The following is a 26,171-nucleotide window of genomic DNA, read 5'->3' as shown; positions in this document are numbered from 1 at the left end:
CCGGCGGCTGGGGTCCGGAGGCAAGGAGGCTGCCCGAAGCCGGTAGCGCTCGGGCAGCTCGGCTCTTAAACAGAGCCGAAGAGTCAGGGGAGGAGCACAGAACCCGCGGGAGGGGAAGTGCCCGGCCGGCGGTATTTTTCCCGGACATGTTCGGCTTTTTGGCAATTCCCCCCGGACGGGGGTTTGATTACCGAAAAACCGGACGTATGGTAACCCTAGTGTCAAGATGACTGTGAGATAATCTGTATTGTTTTACCATAAGTATACAAGGGGTACAGCTCTACATTTCTTTCTTATACTGGGACAGTGTCATTTCCTGGATGCCCCAGCACTTGAAAAGTTGCTATACCAGATCAGTTCACTGGTCTATCTATCCCAGTGGTTCTCAGTCAGGGGTACACAAACTCTGGGGATCTTCCAGGGGGTACATCAACTCATCTAGATATTTGCCTACTTTTACAACAGGCTACATAAAAAGAACTAGCAAAGTCAGTACAAACTAAAATTTCATACAATTACCTGTTTATACTGGTCTATATACTACACTCTAAAATGGAAGTACAATATTTATATTCTAATTGATTTATTTTATAATTATATGGTAAAAATGGAAAGTAAGCAATGTTTCAGTACTAGTGTGCTGTGACACTTTAGTATTTTTGTGTCTAATTTTGTAAGCAAGTAGTTTTTAAGTGAGGTGAAACCTGGGGGTACACAAGAGCAATCAGACTCCTGAAAGGGGGACAGTAGTCTGGAAAGGTTGAGAGCCACTGGTCTAGCCAAATGCACGGCAGGGGAGGGGCTTCCCCAAGTCCCCTCCAGACCCCTCTTTGGGTCCAAATATTGGTCGTGATATATTCCCCACTGAACCATCGTACCAAAGGCGCTATCACTGTTTTAGTGAATACAGATGAAGCAAATCAAGATTTTACAAAGTGATTTTAAAAGACTTGTTAAACATCTCAGAGGGATGTAGTGGGGGATCAAACTCAGCAGAGGCATTGGGGGAAAATTCCACTGTCTTTTCAAAAATCTTTTGGCCTAGATTAAGTAAGAGATGGCATGTTGCTGCACCACCCACAGCAGAGCTCAGAGGAAGAGGCAGGAGGATAGTCAATTACTGCAGCCCTTTCAGGCTGTAGCTTACTTCTACCCTGCAATAGTTCACCTCTACTGGCTGGGATGAAATCAAGGCTACACCCATTCTACAGCCCTCTCTACCTGCTTGCACCGGGAGCAGTGGCACAAAGCATGCAGCCTGCTTTCCTCACCCCCTGTGCTTGATCTCTTGACATAGCTAAGCCCTGTTTGCTTGTGCAGGGCTACTTTACAATCTACTACTTAATAAGCAATCAAAAATCCTACAAAATCAGTATCACTTCCAAAGCACACATAAGCACAAACCAGTTTTGTATGTAATTCCAGGAAATTTAAGAAGATAATAATGATGTAAGAAATCCATCAGATACTCACTACATACATACATAGAACATAAGTGGGAGAATGCAAGTCAGATGATGCACAGTCTGGATTTCCAACATTGCTGCCTACTGCAGGAAAAATACAGCATGCACCTCTCAATTATTTTCAGTGAGAAAAGAAATCACTATAGGGAATCAATTAGGTTTGTCAGCAGTCCAGAAAATGTTTGTGACTGAAAACAGCCTCTTACTAACAACTCTAAGGGTCACAAGTAATAACCTTGTCATGTTGCTTGAATTCCTGATATTACACCTGTGTCAGGAAATAGGGAAGATTAATATGGTAATTTGAGATGCTGAACAATACTTCTGATACAAGACACATAAAATGCAGTCCTGGCACTGTCACAGCAGCAATTTTATTAATTATTTTTCTTCCAATTCAGTTAAAGGACACATATTAGCAGCCCAGCTGACTTTGTTACGGTGATGAGGCAAATCCAGCCCCCACCTCTGTGAATGCAGAAGTCTCAGATGCAGCAGAACTAGTGTAACTGAATTACACAAATTGGGGGTGAAGAAGAGGCTGGGAGAATTTGGGGGATGTGCCCACCTTATATAGCATGGAGCAAAGCTACACAGCACATTCCAGCATAGTACTAAGGGCAGGGTTAGTTGATTTACACCTACACAGATCCACTAGCCATTGCATGTTGCAATGTAGGAGCCCAGGGGACAGAAAAATTATTGCAGTCAGGGTCATGGAGCATCCCTGTAGTTGCTCTGTGGCTTGGATTAGGAGCCAAAGGAACCACCCAAAGTACAATCCAGCTGACTGGGCTGTGCTCTGTGCTCCAGGATTTGACCCTATGAGAATAATACTCAAAAGATAAAATCTCATCATATTCAAGTATATCTAGGTTTTATTATATTAACCCCGAATTATGCCATTTTGATAGCACTAAATAGCTTTTATTACTATAAACTATTTAAAAAAAATCTTCATGGCAAATATTTGCTAAGGTTAAGACAGCAAAAGATTCTTTTTTTGAAATAATACCAGCAGGTTTAACTTCAGTGAAGGATTATCATATTTTTAAACAGAATGTAATATGCACACATCACTGTGGCAAGAGAATGTTAAGCAACATTTCACTTCCACCCTGAAGTTATATCTGTGACCAGTGAGTTGGCCAAATAGCTCAACAACGAGAAAAAAATAAATTTACTTTCAATTGTATATTCTTCCTCCAACATACCCATAACGAATTACTCAAAAATCCCGCCAAGGTCAGTGCAGTTACTCTGGATTTACATCAAGGTAGAATGGGATCCCGTACTTTAACCAGACTGAATGCTTTTTTTTTTTTTTGGTAATGCTTGAATTGTGGGTGAGAGTGCATAGTTGATTATGACATACTCACCTTCTCTATTCTACCAGCTGAATAAAGATGGAGCATGCCAACACTGAGGAGCACATCAGGATTCCCCTCCCTTAGCCTGAAATACAGTGCACAATTCTCTGCTGGTGTAAACTGGCGTGGCTCCTTTGGAGTTACTCCACTGGAGCCATGCCAGTTTACGCCAGCAGAGAATTTGGCCTTTATTTGCATTGCAGAGGGCAAGGAAATAGATATAGAATCATGGTCCTAATTCCTTGAGCACTGTACTGAAAATCATAGAATATCAGGGCTGGAAGGGACCTCAGGAGATCATCTAGTCTAACCCCCTGCTCAAAGCAGGACAAATCCCTAACTAAATCCCCAAATGGCCCCCTCAAGGATTGAATTTACAATACTGGATTTAGCAGGCCAATCCTCAAACCACTGAGCTATCCCTCCCCCCAAGAAAGCTAAACTTCTATATATTCAAAATATGTTCTATCATCTGTTTTTTGTCAGGTCAGCATGTTGGCAGTAGTTCTATACCAGGGGTTCTCAAACTGGGGGTCGTGACCCCTCAGAGGGTCATGAGGTTATTACATGGGGGGTTGTGAACTGTCAGCCTCCACCCCAAACACCGCTTCACCGCCAGCATTTATAAAAGTGTTAAATATTTTAAAAAGTGTTTTTAATTTATAAGGGGGGTCACACTCAGAGGCTTGCTGTGTGAAAGATGTCACCAGTACAAAAGTTTGAGAACCACTGTTCTATACAATACAGACAGGCATGGCTCCACTAATTAGGTGCCTGGACACTGGAGAATAGGGAGTAGGTGGGAGGGGGCAGTGGGATGAGAAGAGGGGGAGGGGAGAATTTGGGACGTGCAGGGCTGCGGTGGCCAGAGAAAGAGGCAACTTTCCGCAGCTCCAGGGCTGCAGCTGCCAGGGAGAGACGGCCCTCCTTCCCAGCCTCAGCTCTGTGGCTGCTGTGGTGGGGGAGACTCCCACTTCCTTCCCAGCCCCAGTTCAGGGGCTGCTGCGATGGGGGAAAGAGGGAGAGACCCCCGCTCCTTCCCCACCCCAGCTCAGGGGCTGCCGCGGCGGAGGAGAGAGGGCATATCCATTGCATTAGAAATTTAAGTCTACTGATATTAAAATATGAGTTGTGTGCTTTTATTTGTAGAACAAAAAACCATTAATTATTATTAAGGGTTTTTTTATATAGCGTTTTTATCCAAAGCGCTTTATAATAGCTAGCTAAAGGTACAAACAGCATTTGGAAAGATCATGAAGTGGTCCGCCAAGACCCTCAGCAATTTTCAAGTGGTCTGCAAAAAAAAAAAAAAGTTTGAGAACCACTGCGCTAAGACATTGCCCAGTAATTCATGAATCTAGAACACCAGGGCTCCTAACAATAACCTAACCTTGACTGTATAATTGCATTAATGAAAAATATGAGATTCAAACCCATTTTTTAAACAAATCAGCATAACTTGGGGGGAGAGGAGGACAGGGGCCAAAAAACAAACTCTTTGAAGCTGTCTCATTCAGTTCTCATTTTTAGTTTTTCATATTTTTACATTGAGCTGCATGAAAGCAAGAGTACAAATTACATTTCTAAAGGCCCTTTATCAATTCCACATCATTCTGTGATTGTGAGAATATATTAAATGCACCACCATCTTATTTTAGCCTGTGAGTGTATATCAGGTGATTTTTTCCAGACAGAAGCAATTAGAGTCTTGGAAAATTGCACGCAGAATGCTCCTAAGAATTGATCTGTAGAGAGCGATTCTTGCAGCACCAAACAACTCCAGTGTCCCATGGCACTACTGCAGGCAAGAGTTATTGCTAATTGAACAAAGCAACTTGCAGACATGTACAGAAAAACCTTGCAATTAAAAAACAGAGTTGCAGCATAATTGATATCTTACCAGGAACCTACATAGAATTTTCTATCAGGCTGAGCATGCAGTACATACATACATGCTAAAAATAAAACCTTTAAAATCTAAGGCTAACTGTCAATTTTATATTAAAACATTATTTTACAGTAGCTTTATCTGGAACTTGATGGTATTTGCATTGAAAAGTCTAAAAGCCTTCTTTGAAAATAAGCAACACAGAATCCTGTTGCCTCTTTCTACTTCCTGCATAACAAATCAAAACACTACAAAGCTAGGGATAATAGGAAAGGTTCTGTGGGAAGGAAATAAAATAAAACCAGCTTGTCAAATGGGACTCCCTGCTGCTGAGTACCATGTGGTGTTCTAGTGAGTTGCATCTGTTCAGCTATTAAATATGTTGGTGAATATGATATAGACAGCAGTGACATTATCAAATATGCTGAGTGGTTATTAAATATCCATAGTGTAATCTTTTCACCTTTTTATTTTAATTAGTAAAAGTTACTGTCATTGTAAATTCACAGATTCTCATTCTCATTGTGTTTGTCCCTAAATGAGAAAGCATCAGTAGATAACCTATGGTTATGGAGTCTTAAACTTGCAGCTGCCGTGCAGGGAGTACCTGTTCAGGAGCTCTGTGCTATTCCCTGGAATTCTCTGTGAAGAGGAAGGAATCCTCTATATGATTCTACTAGAATTTAAAAACTTAGACATCATCCATGCTTCATAGTGAATGGGATAAATTCATCCTAAACTGCCACCAGGTGCTACCACTGTAAGTGCATGTGAAGGAAGTAGAAAGTCTCCCAAGGATGGCAGATTGGAGTGAACGAAAGCAAGGAAGGAAGCATGGTCAGGGCTTCTGGGAATGCATTGCTTTAGCCCATTCCCTTCACCCCCTCGTTGCCTTGGCTGCTAGGGCTATTAAGGAGAACTGACCAAAACCTATGCTGCCTACCTTACTGGAAAACTCTGAGCGAAGTGGGAGTGGCTTTTCATAGGATCATAGAATCCAGGGGATCACTGCTGCTGCAGGGTCAGATGTTTACGCTTCCCTGCACTACCTTCCCTGAATCTGGGCCCACTTTTGCTCACTAACCATGACGATATCGGAGAATCTAGGCTGGCTAATTAAAACAAGTCTTGCATTATCAACTGCAGATTTTGTACACAATAAGTGGAACCTGGGGCACCAATGCTGCCCCAGTGTGATGCAGATTTCAAGATAATATCACATGGAATTAACAAAACTGAAGGACCCATGTATTCCTTTGTTCTTTCTGTATTTATTTCTTTTTTCAATTTAATCTAAGTAATTATAAAATGCCAAGGAATATGTGAGTCAGTTCCTTGAGTTAATCCACCCTCTGGAGCTCAAGAACTCTGCAGTTTAAATGGGCTATCAGGAACAGAGAGACACTTACTAAACACTTAATAGCAAAACACATCTGTTGTTACACTGCTTGTTATATTAAGCATTAACCACCACAATGTTGACAATGTTAATACATTTAAAAGCCTTGTCACATCCCATTGCTGTTGCAGAAATTCTTGGGACCAGCATGCTGTAAACAAAAAGAGAACTTAGCAGTGAGCTGACTAACGTGAAGAATTATTACAGAACTCTAGTGGCTAACCCAACCACACTTATCACAAAAAAAGACAGGAGAGGGGTTTTTTTTTAAGTTACAAAGTTATACAACCTATTTATATCTGAAAAAGAGAATGGAAGAACCGTGTATTATTTGAATCACACAGCCAAAATTTGTTCTCTGATAGATTTTGGTAAGTCAAAAGTGGTTCTATAGATTTCAAGCAGACAGCATGTGACACTGGTGTAAGAGATCAGAATTAGAAACCAGTGACACTGGTGTAAAGTGAAGATGGATGGTTCTGTGGTTAGGCAGTCAGCCTAGGTTCAACTCTCTGCTCTGCCCATCACTTCCTGTGTGACCTTGGACAAGTCACTTAGTCTCTCTGTGTCTGTTCCCCATCTTTAAAATAGGATAGTAGCACATCCCTATCTCATAGGGGTGCTGTTGAGAATATCTACATTACAGATTGTGAGGCACTCAGACACCATGTTAATGGGGGCCATATAAATACTTTAGCTGGATAAGTGAGAAGAGAAGAGAATCAGCCCCAGTGAGCTAAACTCTGCTCTCGGTTACAGTACAAATCAATGGACTTCAGTTGAGCTACTCCTAATTTATACACTGGTGTAGATGTGAGGAGAATGAGGCTCGGACTGTTTACAGGAAGGCTGATAAATTGCTGCAACTGGAAAATATGAACCAGAATTAAGCAAAAGAAGATTCCAGTTTGGGAAAAGCAGCAAAAAATCACATAGAAAAACTTGAAATAAATAAGTGAGCCAATTAATTAATTATGAGTTATAATTATGCAGCTGTCTCATAAAAACAGAAGAGTACTGATGCAGCTTTTCATTATTAGCCCAAAACGGTTAACTGTCATAGCAATGCTTACTTAAATAAATACTTTAAGCAAAGCATTTTGTCACATTGCCACTGCAACTTTCACTTTCCAACTCAGGGCTTGTCTACACTTACAGTGCAGCTGTGGTGGTTACTGAAGATGCTACCTATGCTAATGGGAGAGCTTCTCCCAGCAGCATATGTACTCCATCTCCCCTAGAGGCGGTAGCTATGTCGACAAGAGAAGCCCTCCTGTCAACATAGTGCTGCCTACACCGGGAGTTTGGTCATATACTGGCACATTGTACTGCAGCCCACACTATGTCCTCATACTCATTTAGAACTTACACAAACTGCCTTAAGGAGCTAAAAATGTAGCCAAGGACATGTAGAGGATGGTGACACAATTGGCAACTTACATTATGTTGTTAGGAGAACTCATGATCAGTCAATAGTGTCTAAAAACTGCAAAATGGCTTCCACCCTGTTGCATATATATAAAGATAGATATAGATAATATATGTAAGCATTTCACTTGTTTTTGAGCCTGAGGACAATCTAAATGGCAGATGACTGACATTACTGTAGCAGTATGTTCCTGCAAATTGGACTGGAACAGGACATGTGGGCAGTGCCAAGTTCAAAGGTATATTATCAGCAATGACCTCCTTAAATGACTATCTTATAGAAACAGGGAAGGATGATCGATCAGTTAGGTGAGTGGAGATCAGTATCATCTGCCTGGCTCATCCAGAATTTGCCCTCGACCACAGAGAGCTTTTTATTCTATAAAGAATCCTTTGAACATATGGGCAAATAATTTCCAGTGATTCTGTGTTTCCTCCTTCAGGTGACATCTTACCAAATTATTTTGCTCTTACAACTAAGTGATAGTCTTTAAATCTTGGTAGCATGGTAAAATGGTCACTAGTGGTTGCATTAATAGTTTTTATATGTTGTAAAATTCTGTAGGAAGTTACTGTCGACGAATTAACTTGATGAGGCAAGATAGGAAAGGTAGTATATTTTATTGGACCAACTTCTGTGAGTGAGAGAGACAAGCTTTCTAGCTAAATGGAGTTCTTCCTCAGGATGAAAGCTTGTCTCTCTGACTAACAGAAGTTGATCCAACAAAAGATATTACCTCACCAACCTTGTCTCTCTAATATCCTGGGACTGACATGGCTACAAAAACACTGCATACATAAATTAACTTGGTGTCTTTTATATTTTGGTATCTTTTGTATCAAAGGAAGTACCATGGTAGCCAGTGCAGGGAATTATGGGATACAAAAAAGAAAACCGATATATGGTTGAAGCTGGAAAGAGTAAAGTCCGTTTGGGACCAAACCCTAAGGGGTGCTGACCATGTTGTAAAATTTGACCCTTTGCGAAGGAAGTGAGATAGGGAAGCAACAGAACAGAAGCCAGAAAAATATAGCAAGGATTGGCAGAGCTACTAACATGGGCAGAAGCTGAGGAAAGGAGGCTGAGTGGGAGAAGGGTTATTTATTTATGCATTAAAAGCAAGCGCCTGCATCCCTCTTTCTGAAGCCAGAATGTTGGTAAACATTCCACAGATGTTCATGCATTTTCACATATAAACAACCCAGTCAAGGAACATCTTCAGGGTAAGTCTCTTAGTAGTAACCACCTGCTTGTTTAGTTCTTTACAATGAAACTGATCTAATCAATAGTCCTGCAGAGGAAGGGGCTTCCATTTGGGTACACCACACAGTGAATATGTTTATACTGAATTCTTCGTTCCTCCAGCTATGCAATATTATACAACAGGGCTCATTCTGAGGGGAAGAATCAGTATGTTGTAACTGATAGGCCCCTGGAGGCTGCCACCTGCTTTCTTTAGGATGTACTGAAGGATGTACTCTAAAATAAGTTCTTAGTATACATCAAAGAGAATACTTAAAATGACAGTGAATTTGTGTTTGAGCATTCAATAAGAAAAATGCTGAGATGAAGAAAGAGAGAAATAGAGAAAAAGAAAGAATCTATCATTTAAGGCACTAGATACACACTTTGACTCCCTTAGGAACTGATGGGCAGGATCTCCTGGGAAGCTAATATGAGGGGGCAAAGAGTCCAGGAGAGCTGGCTGTATTTTAAAGGAGCCTTATTGAGGGTGCAGGAACAAACCATCCTAAAGTGCAGAAAGAATAGCAAATATGGCAGGCGACCAACTTGGCTTAACAGTGAAATCTTCGGTGAGCTTAAACTCAAAAAGGAAGCTTACAAGAAGTGGAAATTTAGACAGATGTCTAAGGAGGAGTATAAAAATATTGCTAGAGCATGCAGAGGTGTAATCAGGAAGGCCAAGGCAAATTGGAGTTGCAGCTAGCAAGGGATGTGAAGAGTAACAAGAAGGGTTTCTACAGGTATGTTAGCAACAAGAAGAAGGTCAGGGAAAGTGTGGGACCCTTACTGAATGAGAGAGGTAACATAGCGACAGATGATGTGGAAAAAGCTGAAGTACTCAATACTTTTTTTGCCTTGGTCTTCACAAACAAGATCAGCTCCCAGACTGCTGCACTGGGCAACACAGTATGGGGAGGAGATGAGCAGCCCTCAGTAGTGAAATAACGGTTAAGGACTATTTAGAAAAGCTGGATATGTACAAGTCCATGGGTCCAGATCTAATGCATCCAAGGGGGCTGAGGGAGTTGGCTGATGTGATTGCAGAGCCATTGGCCATTATCTTTGAAAATTCATGGCGATCGGGGGTGGTCCCAGACGATTGGAAAAAGGCAAATATAGTGCCCATATTTTAAAAAAGGGAAGAAAGAGAACACAGGGAACTACAGACTGGTCAGCCTCACTTCAGTCCCCAGCAAAATCATGGAGCAGGTCCTCAAGGCATCCATTTTGAAGCACTTGGAGGAGAGGAAGGTGATCAGGAACAGTGAACATGGATTCACCAAGGGCAAGTCATTCCTGACCAATCTGATTGCCTTCTATGACAAGATAACTGGCTCTGTGGATATGGGGAAAGCGGTGGATGTGATATATCTTGACTTTAGCAAAGCTTTTGATATGGCCTCCCACAGTATTCTTGCCAGCAAATTAAAAAAGTATGGATTGGATTAATGGACTATAAGGCAAATAGAAAGCTGGCTAGATTGTTGCGCTCAACAGGTAGTGATCAACGGCTCAATGTCTAGTTGGCAGCCAGTATCAAGTGGAGTGCCCCAGGGGTCGGTCCTGAGGCTGGTTTTGTTCAACATCTTTATTAATGATCTGGATGATGGGATGAACTGCACCCTCAGCAAGTTCGCAGATGACACTAAACTGGAGGGAGAGGTAGATAAACTGAAGGGTAGGGATAGGGTCCAGAGTGACCTAGATAAATTGGAGGATCGGGCCAAAAGAAATCTGATGAGGTTCAACAAGGACAAGTGCAGAGTCCTTCACTTAGGAAGAAAGAATCCCATGCACAGCTACAGGCTGGGAACCGACTGGCTAAGCAGCAGTTCTGCAGAAAAGGACCTGGGGATTACAGTAAACGAGAAGCTGGATATGAGTCAGCAATGTGCCCTCGTTGCCAACAAGGCCAATGGCATAGTGGGTGGTATTAGTAGGAGCAGATCAAAGGAAGTGATTATTCCCCTCTATTCGACATTGATGAGGCCACACCTGGATTATTGTGTCCAGTTTTGGCCCCCCCACTACAGAAGGGATGTGGACACATTGGCGAGAGTCCAGCGGAGGGCAATGAAAATGATTAGGGGGCTGGGGCACATGACTTACGAGGAGAGGCTGAGGGCACTGGGGTTATTTAGTCTGAAAAAAAAGAAGAGTGAGGGGGGATTTGATAGTAGTCTTCAACTACCTGAAGGGGGGTTCCAAAGAGGATGGAGCTAGACTGTTCTCAGTGGTGGCAGATGACAGAACAAGAAGCAATGGTCTCAAGTTGCAGTGGGGGAGGTCTAGGTTGGATATTAGGAAACACTATTTCAGTAGGAGGGTGGTGATGCACTGGAATGGGTTACCTAGGGAGGTGGTGGAATCTCCATCCTTAGAGGTTTTTAAGGCCCGGCTTGGCAAAGCCTTGGCTGGGATGATTTAGTTGGTGTTGATCCTGCTTTGAGCAGGGGATTGGACTAGATGACCTCCTGAGGTCTTGTCCAACCCTAATATTCTATGATTCTATATAAATCCATATAATAAATCAGAATTTTATAGTGACAATGTTAAGATTAAGAGACACTTTAGGAAGAGGCCATCAGGCTTAAAGTGAAACCCTGTCTATATTTAAATGTGGATTCCTACTCTTCCACCTGCCACCCCACTCTGGTCCCCTGCTGCTATAGAAACAAATCAAGGTTCTGTTTTCTCAAATTTATGGTATATTCTGTATTTCTTCTGCCTTCCCTAGTAACTTATTACATTTTTATTATTATTTATATGAAATGGTTTGACCTGACTCCCCTCTCTACTCCTAAACTTCTTAACTGACATTTAGGGCCTCAAGTTTCTGAATCGCTTACCAGTGTTAACAGTTTAGAAGTAAGAAGTTCCATCCTTTCTGTGGCGGGTTCCCCCCAGGGTGCCACCTGGAACTGGGGTACCACTGAGCCACTCCTGACCCACCAGTCTCGGCTCTCTCTTACACTGTACTGCTGTGACAAGCTGCCAAGCACTCCAGGCTTCAGCCTGCACTTTCATCATCATACATACAGGTAGGGATACATCCTGCTGCAGTTACATGCAGGCAGGCTCTTTGACCAGCCCTTGCATGGGAAGGCATCAGGTAGGGCACCTCCCAGCTCCTCAGGCACACATACCCTCTGGAATATAAACCCAGAATTATACCGTCTTGCACTGCAGAGGGAACTGTACATAATTAAGCTCAAAAATTCACTCCTCCCTCAATATAGAGAGGAATATGCAACAGCTTTCTGCCCCTGAATTATGATTTCCACGCACTGGTTTAGATAAAGCAAATATATATATTAACTACAAAAGATAGATTTTAAGTGACTATAAGGGATAGGAAACAGATTACCTAGCAAATAAACAAAAAATGCAAACTGAGCTTAATATACTAAATAGATTGGATATGAATAGCAGATTCTCACCCTAAGTGATGATACAAGCAGGCTGCAGATTCTTTAGGGGCAAGCTGTACTTGCTTACAGCTTGGAATCCCCAGGTGTTCCATTCACAGGCTAAAAATCCCTTTAGCCTGGGTCCAGCACTTCCTCCAGTTCAGTCTTTGTTCCTCAGCTGTTTCCAGGAGTCTTCTTGGGTGGGGAGTCAGTGAGGAACCTAGATGATGTCACTCCCCTGCCTTACATAGATTTTGCATATGTCGGGAACCCTATGTTTCAAAGCTTGGTTCCTACGCCAGTCCGTGGAAAAATACTGGCATCCCAAGATGGAGACAAGACCTGGTCACTTGTCTCTGTAGAGTCAACAGCAGTCATCCCCCACAGGCTGTTCGGAGTGTTTACAGGAAGGCTCACCCAGTGGGAGCTAAGCTTCTCCTAAGGCCTATTGTTTCTTCCTAATGGCTCATTAATCTGAATGGGCCCTTCCCAGCCAGCCATCTAGACTGAGAGCATTTTGCTTAGTGGGCGTTGCCCAGGAATAGCTATATTTGAAATAGATACATAGTCAATATTCATAACTTCGGATACAAAAATGATACATTCATACACATAGGATAATCATATTCAGCAAATCAGAATATGGGATGCAGTGTCACACTTACAGCTGGAGCAGAAGGCCACGGCATGTGGACTTTGCACCACTGAAGTCAATGGAAGCTTTGCCATCATATTCAAAGGGAAAGGATCAGGCCCTTAGCACTGCAGCTGATGGAAGGGGTGGCCCACAGCATCTACAGTCTGTCTGCTACACTGGGGCTGGGACCAGGATGTTGTGGTGCTCAGGCATGAGGTGCACTGGCTATTTATTCAGTTCATGCTTTGGGTACAGTCTTTTTCTTTCATCACAAGGCAGTGGGTGGGATTCTCCTAAAAAAAAATACACATTTTCTTTTCTCCTCAACTCCATGGCAAGAGACTGAAGGGAAAGTGAGATCTTCCCTCCAAGACAGGAAAGAGGAGTAGGAAGATGAGGGGAGTTACTTCCTCCTGCACATTCCCCTGGCTGGAGAAAAAAGTAGGGGAAGGAATGGCCATGCAGGGTGAAGTGGGGAATCACATCGGACAGAGTACAGGTGCAGTATTGTAATAACAGGGATTCATGGTAGCACCAGGGAGTGCTCTTTGAACTGCTCCATGATTAGAATCACAGCAAACTATTTATCTTTATCAGCTTCCTTAACCCTATCCATAATGTTGACTGGTCACTTACATGTCTACTCTGTTCCACTGAGAATAAGCCTATCTCCATGAACCTCTCTCAGCAATTTGGGCTGATATGTCTAGCACTAACTTTGTTGCTCAAGGCTGTTCAAGGAAATATAAACCTTATTTGAACAAGATCTTCTTGGGAATGGACTGCACATGGGACTCAAGATGAGGGACTCACAAGGATCTTATATAGGATCTTTTTTTTTTTAAAAAAATCTATCTTTCTACTAATACAAACTAGTACGTTATCTAACTATTTTAAAGCATAACTGTTTCAGTGATTTTTCTACAATGCCAGATCAGTGATTGTTCCATTTAGCACATATTCCCTAGATTAATTCATTGCTCCCATACTAATTAACTTACATTTGTGTACAGTGAATCACATCTCTTACCTGCTGGTCCAATGATATAAATAATCTTTTGTGATTGCATTGCTTGTCATTGTTTACTCTCCCTCAAGTTGTAGAACCATATGCAAATCTGGAAATCTCTCTTTCACAATATTCTTGTCCAACTCATTTCTATACTAACATACGGACTGGGTGTTGTTAAAAAATTGGGCATTCACTGCCCACAATCATTGAATGTCCTGTGGTGTTTCCCATATAGTGAAACCCACTCATACAGTGAGTATAGTGAAAACCACAAATACCACAAACAGTAAATACTGAGCTGAGACAATGTGCATTTTTTCAAGACAATGCAGCAATATGTGCCTGTGCACATACCCTCCCATGCTTCCATATTACATGTACACAACATGGATACACACTATGTACACCTCTACCCCGATATAATGCTGTCCTCGGGAGCCAAAAAATCTTACCGCGTTATAGGTGAAACTGCGTTATATCGAACTTGCTTTGATCCGCCGGAGTGCGTAGCCCTGCCCCCCCGGAGCACTGCTTTACCGCGTTATATTCGAATTTGTGTTATATCGGGGTGCATTATATCGGGGTAGAGGTGTATTAGTATAGCCTTGCAAGGGACCTCTCACAATGTCCTAAAACAGTTTACTCGTGCATAAGGATGGCAAGTTTTTAAAAGTTATCTGGCCTTTCCAGAGGCTAGGAGTGAGTGCTGGGCCCATTAGGAAGTTGGGAATCAGTCCTTTCCAATGGTATAGGGCCTGTTTTCTGAGGGCTCAGCAATGCTAAAATATTAGGCCTGTAAAATATCAGGCTCCCTTCTCCTATTTTTGGTCTTGTAGGACTGTAAGTTTTTGGATTTTTAAGTCATGACATTTTTATGCATACACCAGCTATTGCTAACCCAAGACTGAATCCTAGCCATTCTGGACTTTGAGCAGGAGTAATTTTGGGAGGGGGAATGCCATATTTGGAAGGAGATGGAGGAAACATTTCTGTAGCAGTTTCTTCATCCACCCCACCCCCCAAAAAAGATGGGCATTTGAAGCTGCTCTGAGTTTTGGGGTGTTAAATATTCATGGAGAGATGAGTTAGACCCTGATTCTGCCCCTTTAAATCCAGGGAGAGTTTTGCCACTGACTTCAATGAGTGTAGGATCAAGCCCTTAGAATCTAATCCAAACATACGTTAGTCAATGGGAATCTTTCCACTGATGTCAATGGACTTTGAATCAGGCCCTTCATGAGTAGTGAACCAGTAAGGTGGTCAAATGAGCATAATAAATTCATTTATCATGGGACCCTATAATTTGTCATGGATATCTTCTTCATGTACATGGTATGGCGTGTGTGTGGGGGGGTACATCTAGGCCTGAGTCACATCTAGGCCTGAGTCACATCTCACCCCAGTTTTACTCTGGTATATCTCCATTCACCTGAATGGAGTTCATCTTACTTTACACCAGTGTAACTTAGAACAGAATCAAGTGCATCTATATTTTATATACACAAACTCTTACACAGATTAATTTATCTATAGAAACACTGTTTGGATCAGAGTGTGCACATACATTAGAGAGAAAAACCTACCACTTTATTCATGCTCAAAAAACTGCTTTCTAGCAGGCATACTATTTTTCCTCTTATTTGACTGTTTACCTCAGTCATTAGTCTCTGATGTGAACCTTGTCAAAAAGCTAAATATTATATTGAGTTTCCCTTATCTATCATGCTAGCAATGCTGCATCTTTAGAGGCTTTCAGGTTAATTAAACACGACCTCCCTCGTTTATATCCATACTGGCTGTCTTTAATCAAACCATACTTTCCTGGATGATATGCCACCACATCCTTTAAAATAGCTTCCAAGACTTCCCCACTGTGCAGTGTTAATCCTATTGGTCTATAGTTTCTGCGTGGTCATTCTCTAGATCATTTATAAAATAACAGAATAAAAAATTCTATTATTCAGTCCCTAGCAATGTCCCTTTAGTCTAGTGAAATTTTGAAAATATTGCTGTAGTAGCTTAGGATGTGATTCTCAGAAGTGTTCAGTGCTGGCCTAACTGCTCCCACTGAAGTCAGAGTGAGTTTTGCCATTGTCTTCAATGGCAGCAGAGTCAGACCAATGACAAGTGCTGTAGATATTTGTTATCAGGACATGGTGCTTTACCTACTTATAGTGTATCTACAACATTCGTAACCAGCTTTTCTTACTTATGGATCACCTAGCTCAGTATTCCTGTAAAACTGACCAGAATGGTTAAAACTCTGTCTTCTTCCGCCGTAAAGGCAAAGACATAGTACCTAAAATACTATAGTCTCTTTAACTCTCAGTATAAGCTCCCCATGCTCATTTTTGAATTAGAAGCACAGTATCTGCTTGTTTATCTCTCAGTCTATTCAGACTATTATACAAAAGGCATGAATAACGAAGTGGGATATAAAAATGTCTAACTCTGCCCTTCTTGGAATTCATCTTGCAAAGAAAGAGTTCGATTTTAGTATACAACTTAACAGCCTTTACCTCCTTGAGAAAAAAGGTCAAAAGGTCACATAAGTTATATTTGGATCAATTTAAAAAGGAAAACATAGTCTGTTATTGGAAATCTAAGCCCTTTTTCTTCACTGCTCCGGACAATAAAAGTCTCTTTGAAGAATGGCATATTTCTATGTCACCATCATAGTCATACAGACCCTTATCTCAGGATGTACTGGCCCTTTAAGGCAACCTTGTGGTCTAGCTCCTGATTTCAGCCTGCTCAGAATCGTAGTCCAGGGGACAATTGAAGGCTGCAATGCCAAGGGATGCTGCTAAAAGGAGGGTATATAAACAGCTCCCTTCCCTCTTAACAGTGTGTGTGTTTGTGAGAGAGAGAGAGAGAGAGAGAGGGAGAGAGAGACCAAGGGCTTCTCTACATTTTGGGTGCTACAGTTGCACAGGTATGGGGCTCTGTAACTATGCTGAGGTATAGTGATAGAAGGGATTTTTCCATCGCTGTAAGTAATCCAACTCCCTCAATGGCAGGCAGTAGCTAGAAGATCAATGGAAACATTCTTCCATTGATCAAGCCACATCTACATGAGGGTTAGGTCAAAAGAGCTAGTGCGCTCTGGCGAGTGAATTTTTTAAGTGTAGACTAGCCTCTATCTGGGAAAGAGCAGGAAGTGTTGGTCTCTCCGGGGAGAGCCTCTGGGGAGAAGCAGGAGCTGCTGGTAGTGTCCTCATCAAAGGCCTTGGAAGGGAACTGGATGACTATGTAGAAGCCACCCCAGGGAGGTTGGGGGGACATTTGATTATTTGAACACCTATGTTTATTTGGATGGAGAGTCAGACATGAGAGTCAGACATGGACAATCCCAAGAGGGAAGAAATCAATGAACTATACTAGAACTATCTGCTCTTTATCCTGGGAACAGGTGGAAGAAGTGGCACTGGTGAAATGAATGTAGACTGAGGCTTGGATGTGACATATGCTTCCTTTTCTAGGGCCCAAAACCAGAGCTATAGGGCAGGAATTCCTCTTCACCTTCACAGTACCAGTCAAATGAGAAGCTGTCACAACCATAAAAAGCAATTGCTTTATTTTTAGGATATTTATGTCATGCTAATATACCTTTATTTAAAACATAAGGTGCAAAAATTCCCACCTCTGTATAAAGCTCGTGCTGCAGTGGGGGTGGAATTTTATTATAATTCACCTTGGAATTTAAAATACTGGCATTGGGACTGCTAAACATCTGGTGGAGATAGAGATTACATAGTATTTGAAATGTCTCCCGTATTAACAATGGTTATTTGGGAGATACAATGATTACTTGAAATAAATTGTTTCTAGTCTAATGCCAAGGCTATGATTCAGATGATCAAGTAGCAATTTTCTAAATCAGAATTGGTTATGAGTTTGGTTTCATTATTAGGTTTATTTCTTCATAAGGTAAACAGAATAATATGTAGGGAAAACACATATTAAGTTTCCCTAATCAGACTTGTGGTGTTCTCTCCTGTTTCCAGAATGAAAGACTTTAAAAGAAAGCTGCACTTATATTCCTATTCTGAAATGTCATATGTCAAGTACCATTCCCCAGCATGCTTGTATAACCTATTTCACATATTTGATATTAAGGTTTTTGACTAAAAGCAGCAGTTCTGAATTTCCTTGACCACTATCATGATGAAAATTGCCCTCCTAACCCATCCTACAAATGTGTGTAATGCTAAGCCATTCAAGAGGGTTCAGGTATGCTTTGTAATACTGGAGCTCGATATCAGACACAAGAACCAGCTTCCAATGCATTTTAATACTGAGGCATAAATCATAAGAAGAGGACTTTTGTTAAAAAAATGTGCCTGATTTTAAAAAGGAGGCTACGCATACATGTGCATTTATTTTTGCACAGGCATTTATTGCAAATGCCAATGTAAATCCATTACGCATATGTTCAATAGATTTTAGATCCACTTCTGAACATACTAGATTTGCACACATACTTGCAATAAAAGTGTATACAAAAATGTATCAGCTGGTGCATGACCAAGATCATGTGGAACTCTTTCCTTCCCCACCACTCAGTCACGCCCAATATATTTTATTTTAATAGTAAAACAGTAAAATTCTTCTTCTTCATACAACATCAGTGAGAGATGGAATTTTTGGATGACATAAAGCCCTAATGCTACCATTGTTACAGGTGGTTTAATCTTTCAGAAAGATTGCAGCTGCCAGCAGGCTGAAAAAAAGAAACTTTACTCCAAAATATTATTTTACAAATGCAGTTTATATGCAGAACTCAGAGTTTATACATACCACTTCATGAAGATTTCCTAATATCTTACTGAGCAAAAACAAAATTTAGCTACAATTTTCAAAACTGCTTAAGTGACATAGGCACCTAAGTCTTGTTGACTTTCAATTTGACGTAGGCTTCTAAGTTTCTTAGGTGCTTCTGAAAATGTTACCCTCCAACTTTCTTTTAAATACTATTCTGATTCCTAATCGGTACTGGGAAAATACATTCTAGTAGCATTCTAAGATTCCTCTAATACAATTAAATTACAGTGATGGCCCTTAAAAAATGCTGATTGTCTTAGGTAATTTCCATGAGCATGTATGTCCCTGCTAGAGAATAAATTCTCAGCAAGGGTTTTTCCCCCATAGAAAACTCTCTTCATTTGTTTCAAGTTTTGCTCTATTGCTATCAGGGACTATGGACCTTGAACACAGGCCCCCAGGGCACCCAAGCACTAGCAAGTGCCAATCTGCTACCCAATGCTTTGCTAAAAGCTGCTAGAATAGAAATAGAATCCTGACAGAGGATTCCAGTCCTAGATTCTAATTGGCAAAATGCTGGGGGTCCTGCTTGGTTCACAACTTCTATATAAACCCAACACAAGAACCAGAAGTTGTTCATGCAACTGGGTTCTCCCTGTTAGGGCTGCTTCCCCTGTAATACCTGCTCCTACAGATTTCCTGGTAACCTGACCCTGTCTTCCTCGAGACATCTGACTCCTGGTTTGCCCTCTGGCCTGTCTTGGACTCTGACCTTCTGGTATCTGACCTAGACTGACTGCCGATTCCTGCTCCAACCACTAGGTAAGACCATCGATATCCCGGTTGTGATACCTGCAAAAGAGACTGTGTCGAGACTTCCAAACATCACTGATGCCACGAGATCAGCAGGAGGCCCGTGCCATTTAATGGAGCTGTATTGACTAGAACTTCTAAAGTTGGTAGCATCTCCCATGAGACTCTTTGAAATAAGATTCTTCAACATGGAGGAGAGGATGCTGGCAGTATTATATTTCTGCCCTACGTTTGACCAGGCTAATAAGGGACAATTTATTTTTCCCATCCCAAACCCACCCTAGCCTGTCCATTCTTCCAACCCAGATCTCCACATCTTAGGAACACTTTTTAGTTACATCTACACTACAAGCTAGGAGTACAAGCTACTTGTGTAACAATGTTAGTCCTGGGATTGGAAGACATACTTTTCATCAAGGAAGACTTGATCTCTGCAGCCTGAGAGATACTTGCCTTGAAAAAATTGAAGTCTTGGATCTTTTGGCATCAGAGAGAAGCTGCCTTTTGAAACTAAGATTGCACTCTACAGTCAAATAATTGGATAAAATGGCTGGCCATTAAGGAAAGGCATGGAAAAGCTTTAAATTCATTTAAGGGTTTCATTCTTTCTTTATTTGATCAAAGCAGTAAGTGAAGGAAAACTCACTCTAGAATGCAAAAGCACCTTTACCGAAACAAGAGGGCAAGGTGTGTATGTAGCAGGTAATTGAACACTGTAGTCCCTGTAATTCAGCAGTATACTCCTGTATGATTTGGGAAGGATCATTGCAGAAAGTTTTCTGAGGGTAAAAGTGTAATTGGTTATAGATCAATAAGTAATTTCTTTCAAGAAAAAACTACTCTTGTTTCTGGAAGTATCAAGGTTCTTAAATAAAAATCAAGCTAATATATTAACAAAGTTGAGATTAATCTGAGCAACAAGATTTTATATTGCCCTAGTTAAGTTTATTTCAACTGATCATTTATTTATGTTGCCATAAAAATCCAGATGCTTTCAATTTTGATTGCTAGCTATTTCCTTTAAGGCAACTGAAATTACTTTTCTAGACTTCCCAGTGTGACAACTGTGTTTTCTACTGAAAATTTATCTCTGCACAGTAATGGTAGAATCAGTGGACTCCTTTTAGTATTAACAATGAGTATGCTCAGTCGTGATCATTGTAATTCCCCCAACAGATTTCACCTGAAATCCTCCTAGACTAAGGCACCTTCCTTTGACATTGCTAAGTCCTGTTTCATGTAATTAGACTGGAGCAAATAGCTATATTTGTTTGGGTATTACAGTGCAATTTTTAATTGAAAAAGCCATATAAAGGAGTGCTATATAAAGGCATTTTGAGTATGTCTGAAGTCCTGTACAGAACTGTATATTATAAGCCATAATCATTTAATTCATTATTGATCTTATAATTATACAACAATTTTAGATAAAGAATAGTTAATAAACTGCAATACTTAGACTATAAAAAGGTATGATCGTTCAAGACATATATAGAAATAAGTTTCAATTTGTTGATAATACTTACAATATGCAGCTCTAAATAGTCTCCAAGCCCAGTAGAACTGTCTACGCGTACCAAAACTGCTTCTTTTTGAACAGTGCTAAACCCTATTGCCAGTCTGTCAGCACGAGTGCTTGGCCGATCATTAGGAGGCCACGTGTATGTGATTTGTCCACCACCTTTGCTAAAGATATATGTTGTTCCCGCTGTAAAACAGAAATAAAACCATTTAGTTCATTTGCACCAGTGTCAAACTGCATGGCAAAAAGTGTGCTCTACAACAATCAAAATGCTCTCTATAGACAACGGAACTGCAAAAATGAAACAAAGCTATATCACAGTTTGGAGGAATCTTAAAATCTGCCAGCAAAATATTTTACAGCAAACTAAGTATTATTGCTTTTTTATACAATACAGTCCATGCAGAATACAGTATAATTGCATAGTATAATTCTAAGGACCATGGACCTGATTCAGGAAGGCATCCCTATTCAATAAAGCATTTAAGCATGTGCTAAAAGTTAAGCTCATGCTTACCTGATTTCCTGATTCTTCCTAAATCAGGACCCAGGTGGAGAAGAAATCATGTACGGCAGTTATTTCATGATTGACTAAAGATACAACACCATATATCCATCTATGCAATGAAAATGGCATGCAAGATATGATGTGTCATCCTGCACAGTGAAGCAAAATGTAACAAATATATTCAGATACAACTTTTATGAGTATAAGTTTTATCGGCTTGTGACAGATGAGATAACTAATGGAAGGGCAACAACATGCCTCTAATGGATAAACAATCTATTCAGCATTGTCAATCATTATGTGCAGTAATTGGCAATATATACAGTTCTAGTAGAGAGCTTCCAATGGCAGAAATATTTCCATGTTGTTCACAATACCAAATATGCACTTATAAAAGCTAGGTTCTGTATGAAACAAATCTTAGGGTTCTATGATCAGATAATATGTTTAAAGGGCACACATTTAACTTCACCATCACTTGCACATTTTCTATGAACTAACATAGCTATTTACCCAAGAGTTTTCAATATACAAAAGTGTATCCTTAAAACAGCATCCAATGTGATAACTGTACATTTGATCTCTGATTTACAATGCAGTCAGAAGTAGTCCTCTTTTTTTGAATATGGAACAGGAACTTCGTAAGTCTTATATAAACTGAACACTTTCCTATAGAGCAGTGTGACAAGACGCAATTTTTCACATTTTGTTGTTCAGAATTTTATTGTAATTTTGTTTTTTCCTTTCATATTGTACAGCTAGGCAAATACTACAAAAAAGTTCTCTGAACATTCACTGGAATTTAAATTGAGGACATAGTATGGAGATGTAAATAAGAAGTATTGTATAGCTAGACCTCTATTCCAGCTTCAAAGAACCATGACCTCTCCATATAGACAGCTTTGCCTGAGATCTCAAAGAAACTGAGTTACATTTTCCTTTTAAAGAATATTTCAGGTTCACTTCTGACACAACTTTTCTGCTAGTATTACCAATCTACTAATTAGCTTTGCAATTATGTGGTTCCTGTTATAATCCATTTTATAATATTATTTCCTGTTTTGTGCCATGGCCTTGAAAAAAGTGTAAAATACACTTTAACTCAACAATCCTGTCTGACAGCTCTGAGAGTCAACACATTCTCTTGGCCTCTCTCTTGATGGCAAGTTGCCAACTGGCTGCAAGGAAACCTGTCAGCCCTCTTTAGCAGGGACAAACAGGAGTGTGTGTGAATCATAGCCCTAGCACCTAAGGTGCTGTTTAAACTTCAAGTCAAGTCAGAGTTCTGCACTATTCTTGTGCACTGTAGACAGCATACTGAAGGTTTAGGCAGTCATAAAGGTGGTTGCTGATAGCCATGGGCATAGGGTGTGTGGGAGAGAAGTCTGTCAAACAGCAAGAATTCAGCTTACATTAACTGAAGTGCTCAGTAACTGCTGTAAAGCATTTCATAATAGTAGACAGGGATAGCTGCATCTCTAAAGACTGATTATATGGGTACTGCCACTTCTGGTGGTCCAAAAGCATCTGTCTATGGCACTAGTGTTAACACCTTGAGCAATGTAGTGAGTGATACAGTTCAGATTGTCATATTGTGTATGCCACATTAATTCCCCAAAGGATGGGATTTACCCTCAGTACTGTAGTATTGGGGGCTGGATCCAAAGCTCTTTGAAGTCAACAGGAGTCTTTCCACTGACTTCACAGGCCTTTGGATCAGGCCTTGAATGAGGTTCCTATAAAAAACAGCATAAATAAGGAATACAATTCTGTACAGTTCAGTGCTAGAGGATACTATTAGAACAGTACAAAAGATATAAATGAGGGGGAGGGTGTAATTTTCCTTTCCTTGGTTGTAACAGATGTGCTACTTGAAGATTTTTTTAAAATGAGGAAAAAGAAGATTCACCTGTTAAATGACAGTGGAGTCATATTTGTACATAATGCATACAATGGTCCCTAACCAAGTCCCCAAACCTGAACATCTCCAGACACTGACATTCTTATCTAGACTGGATCTGTGTAGTACAGGCCCTCCCCTAAATACTGTCCACCCAATAAACTGGTGAGCAATTCATCCCACACTATCTTTGCAATGATGTCAAGGTCAATGCTAGAAGAACTGCATAAATCAAGGCATACATTTTAAATTACTCAAAGGCTACTTTAAATTTACAAATTTGTCTTTCTGTAATTATTCATGAAGTAAGTACATGATTTTCCATCAGATCCTCCCTTTTGTCTCATTGCCCATCACTTTCATAGCCATGCATACTAACTGAACGTCTGATAACAGGCTAATTAATCCATGTTAACAAATACAGAACTGCCTTTGTATAAGCTACACAAGAAGTCACGTTCCTTGAGTTTCCTAAGTTAATTATGCAAAAATGGCCCTTAAGCTGAGAATAGGCCATTTAGTGTTTATATTTCAAGAAAGGCAAATATAATAATGTAAAATTCATTACTCAGGGATTGATCTTAGCTTATTGTCCAATCTTTGCCATAAACTATTAAAGCCTACAAAATATCTAAACAATTGTTCCAAACCAGCTTGCTTGCTATCAGATATAGGCTTGGTCTACACTACTAACTTATGTTGGTATAACTACCACATCCCTGAGGCCTGGTCTACACTACGACTTTAATTCGGATTTAGCTGCGTTAATCCGAATTAACCCTTCACCCGTCCACACTACAGAGCCAGTTAATTCGAATTAAAGGGCACTTAAAATTGATTTCTGTACTCCACCTCGACGAGCGGAGTAGCGCCTAAATCGATTTTGTTAATTCGAATTAGGGTTAGTGTGGCCGCACACCACCAAATTACTGTGTTTAAATTAATGGGGTAGTGTGGCCGCACACCACCGAATTAATGTGGTTAAAAACCGAATTAATGTGCTTAGTGTGGCCGCGCACAATCGAATTTATACAACCTGTTTCCCAAATTCGAATTATCTAAATTCGGATTAATCCCGTAGTGTAGACATACCCTGAGCAACGTAGGGCTTGTCTACATTACTCGCAGGATCGACAGGCAGCAATCGTTCCAGCAGGGGGTCGATTTATCACGTCTAGTCTAGATGCGATAAATCGACTGCTGAGCACTCTCCCGTTGACTCCAGTACTCCACCAGAGCGAGAGGCACAGGTGGAGTCGACGAGGGAGCGTCAGCTGTCGACTCACCGCCGTGAAGACACCGCGGTGAGTAGATCTAAGTATATCGACTTCAGCTACATTATTCACATAGCTGAAGTTGTGTAACTTAGATCAATCCCCCCCTTAGTGTAGATCAGACCTTAGTTATCCAACCTAACTCCCGGTATAGACAGCACTATGTCAATTGGAGGGCTTCTCTCGTCAACACAGCTACTACCTCTTGGGGAGGTGGAATACCTACGCTGACAGGAGGAGCTCTCCCATCAGCATACGTAGTGGCTTCACTAAATGCTACAGCAGCACTATAAGTATAGATGTAACCTATGCCTGCTTGGTGTGGTTCTCTGTCCCCTCTAGTGGCACCTAACTCAGCCAGAAATTGATGAGTTTGCTACAGCCTTAACTAAGAGCTGTGTGGCTTTTTGCTTATGCAGTAGAGGCTCATGCATTTAGCTCCAGAGGTCCCAGGTTCAATCCCACCTGCCAATAATCGGGGTCTGTTGGCATTACACAGACAAGCTCTCCAATCCATTCAAAAACAACAGAAAAAAGCTAGTTCACTTTCCCCACAAAGACTTTTATGCTGTCTGACAAACCTTACCATTTCTTTGCTATTCTTTCAACACCGTGCCACTGTAAAATAATTAAGTTCCTTGTTCTTTTTTCAGTTTATGGCATTGTTTTGTTTGGGACTAATCAGCTCAACTGCACTCAAAGCAGTGGAATTAGATTGTCAAGAGCAGTGATACTCTTACCATGGTACTCAGAAGCTACATGCAAGTCTGTAACAAGCAGTTTGCAGCTCTTAGCTGCACAATATACTATACCATTCTTTATGGTCTTGTGAATCAGGAAAGAGAGTTTAGAAAACATGTCCATAGAGCTCTTTGAGATTTCTAACCTTAAAGTGTGGCTCTGATGGTAATAAACCACCAGTGGTCAGAAACAGTAATGGTTTTTCATGGCTTGGGTCTCTCAAGTCCTACTTGTTTGCAAAATTCATCTTTCTGAAAAACTGTGTTCATTTCTGTATAGCCTGGCAGCAACTCAAGGCTATCTGCTTACCCATATAGTATTAAACAGATACATATTTTGTTTAGTATCCATTTACTGTGTCTATTATTGTATATAATTGCAAAGCTTTTCAATAGTATGACTCTAACATTGAATATGATATATTTGAATGTTTCACTCAAATCAAACAACATACCTGCATGCTTTTTACTTTCCTCATGTTCATCTCAATTTTGTGTTAAGATTTTATGTATATTATCTTTCTGTATAATACGGTTTTTCCCATGTAATGTTGGTATTTTAATGTTTACTTTCTCCACTAAAATGGCAATGTGTGGCATATTAAATTAGGCCAAGTGGTAGTTTTATTGAGCTATGGAATTCTAGTGTATCATAAAAGGTCTAAAAATTGAAACACATAAAACTCAATAAAAACCCTGCATTTTGTTACTTTAATAAAAAAGTAAAGTGCTTTTTAACTATTAAAAAACAGGGAGTTTCGCAAGGGAGTTCTCCAGGTGAAGGAGGAGCAATA

The 26,171-nt window shown here is 40.6% G+C and overlaps 1 protein-coding gene across 20 annotated transcripts in view; it reads right to left on the bottom strand.

Annotated features, from left to right (window-relative positions):
• Positions 1–26,171, bottom strand: part of LOC113406698 (neurexin-1) — a 1,188,348-nt gene that overhangs the window by 306,765 nt on the left and 855,412 nt on the right. For all 20 annotated transcript variants that reach the window (XM_029911749.1, XM_026652587.1, XM_026652589.1 and 17 more), the window contains one exon: positions 20,960–21,141. In XM_029911749.1, the coding sequence (XP_029767609.1) occupies positions 20,960–21,141 (182 nt within the window). The remainder of the gene's footprint in view (positions 1–20,959; positions 21,142–26,171) is intronic.

Source organism: Terrapene carolina, unplaced genomic scaffold (genome assembly GCF_002925995.2).
Source record: "Terrapene carolina triunguis isolate 2854851 unplaced genomic scaffold, T_m_triunguis-2.0 Scaffold122, whole genome shotgun sequence".
In the NCBI taxonomy this organism is placed as follows: Eukaryota; Metazoa; Chordata; order Testudines; family Emydidae; genus Terrapene; species Terrapene triunguis.
The sequence above is the reverse complement of the archived record's forward strand: the minus strand, read 5'-3'. Positions and strand labels throughout refer to the sequence as shown.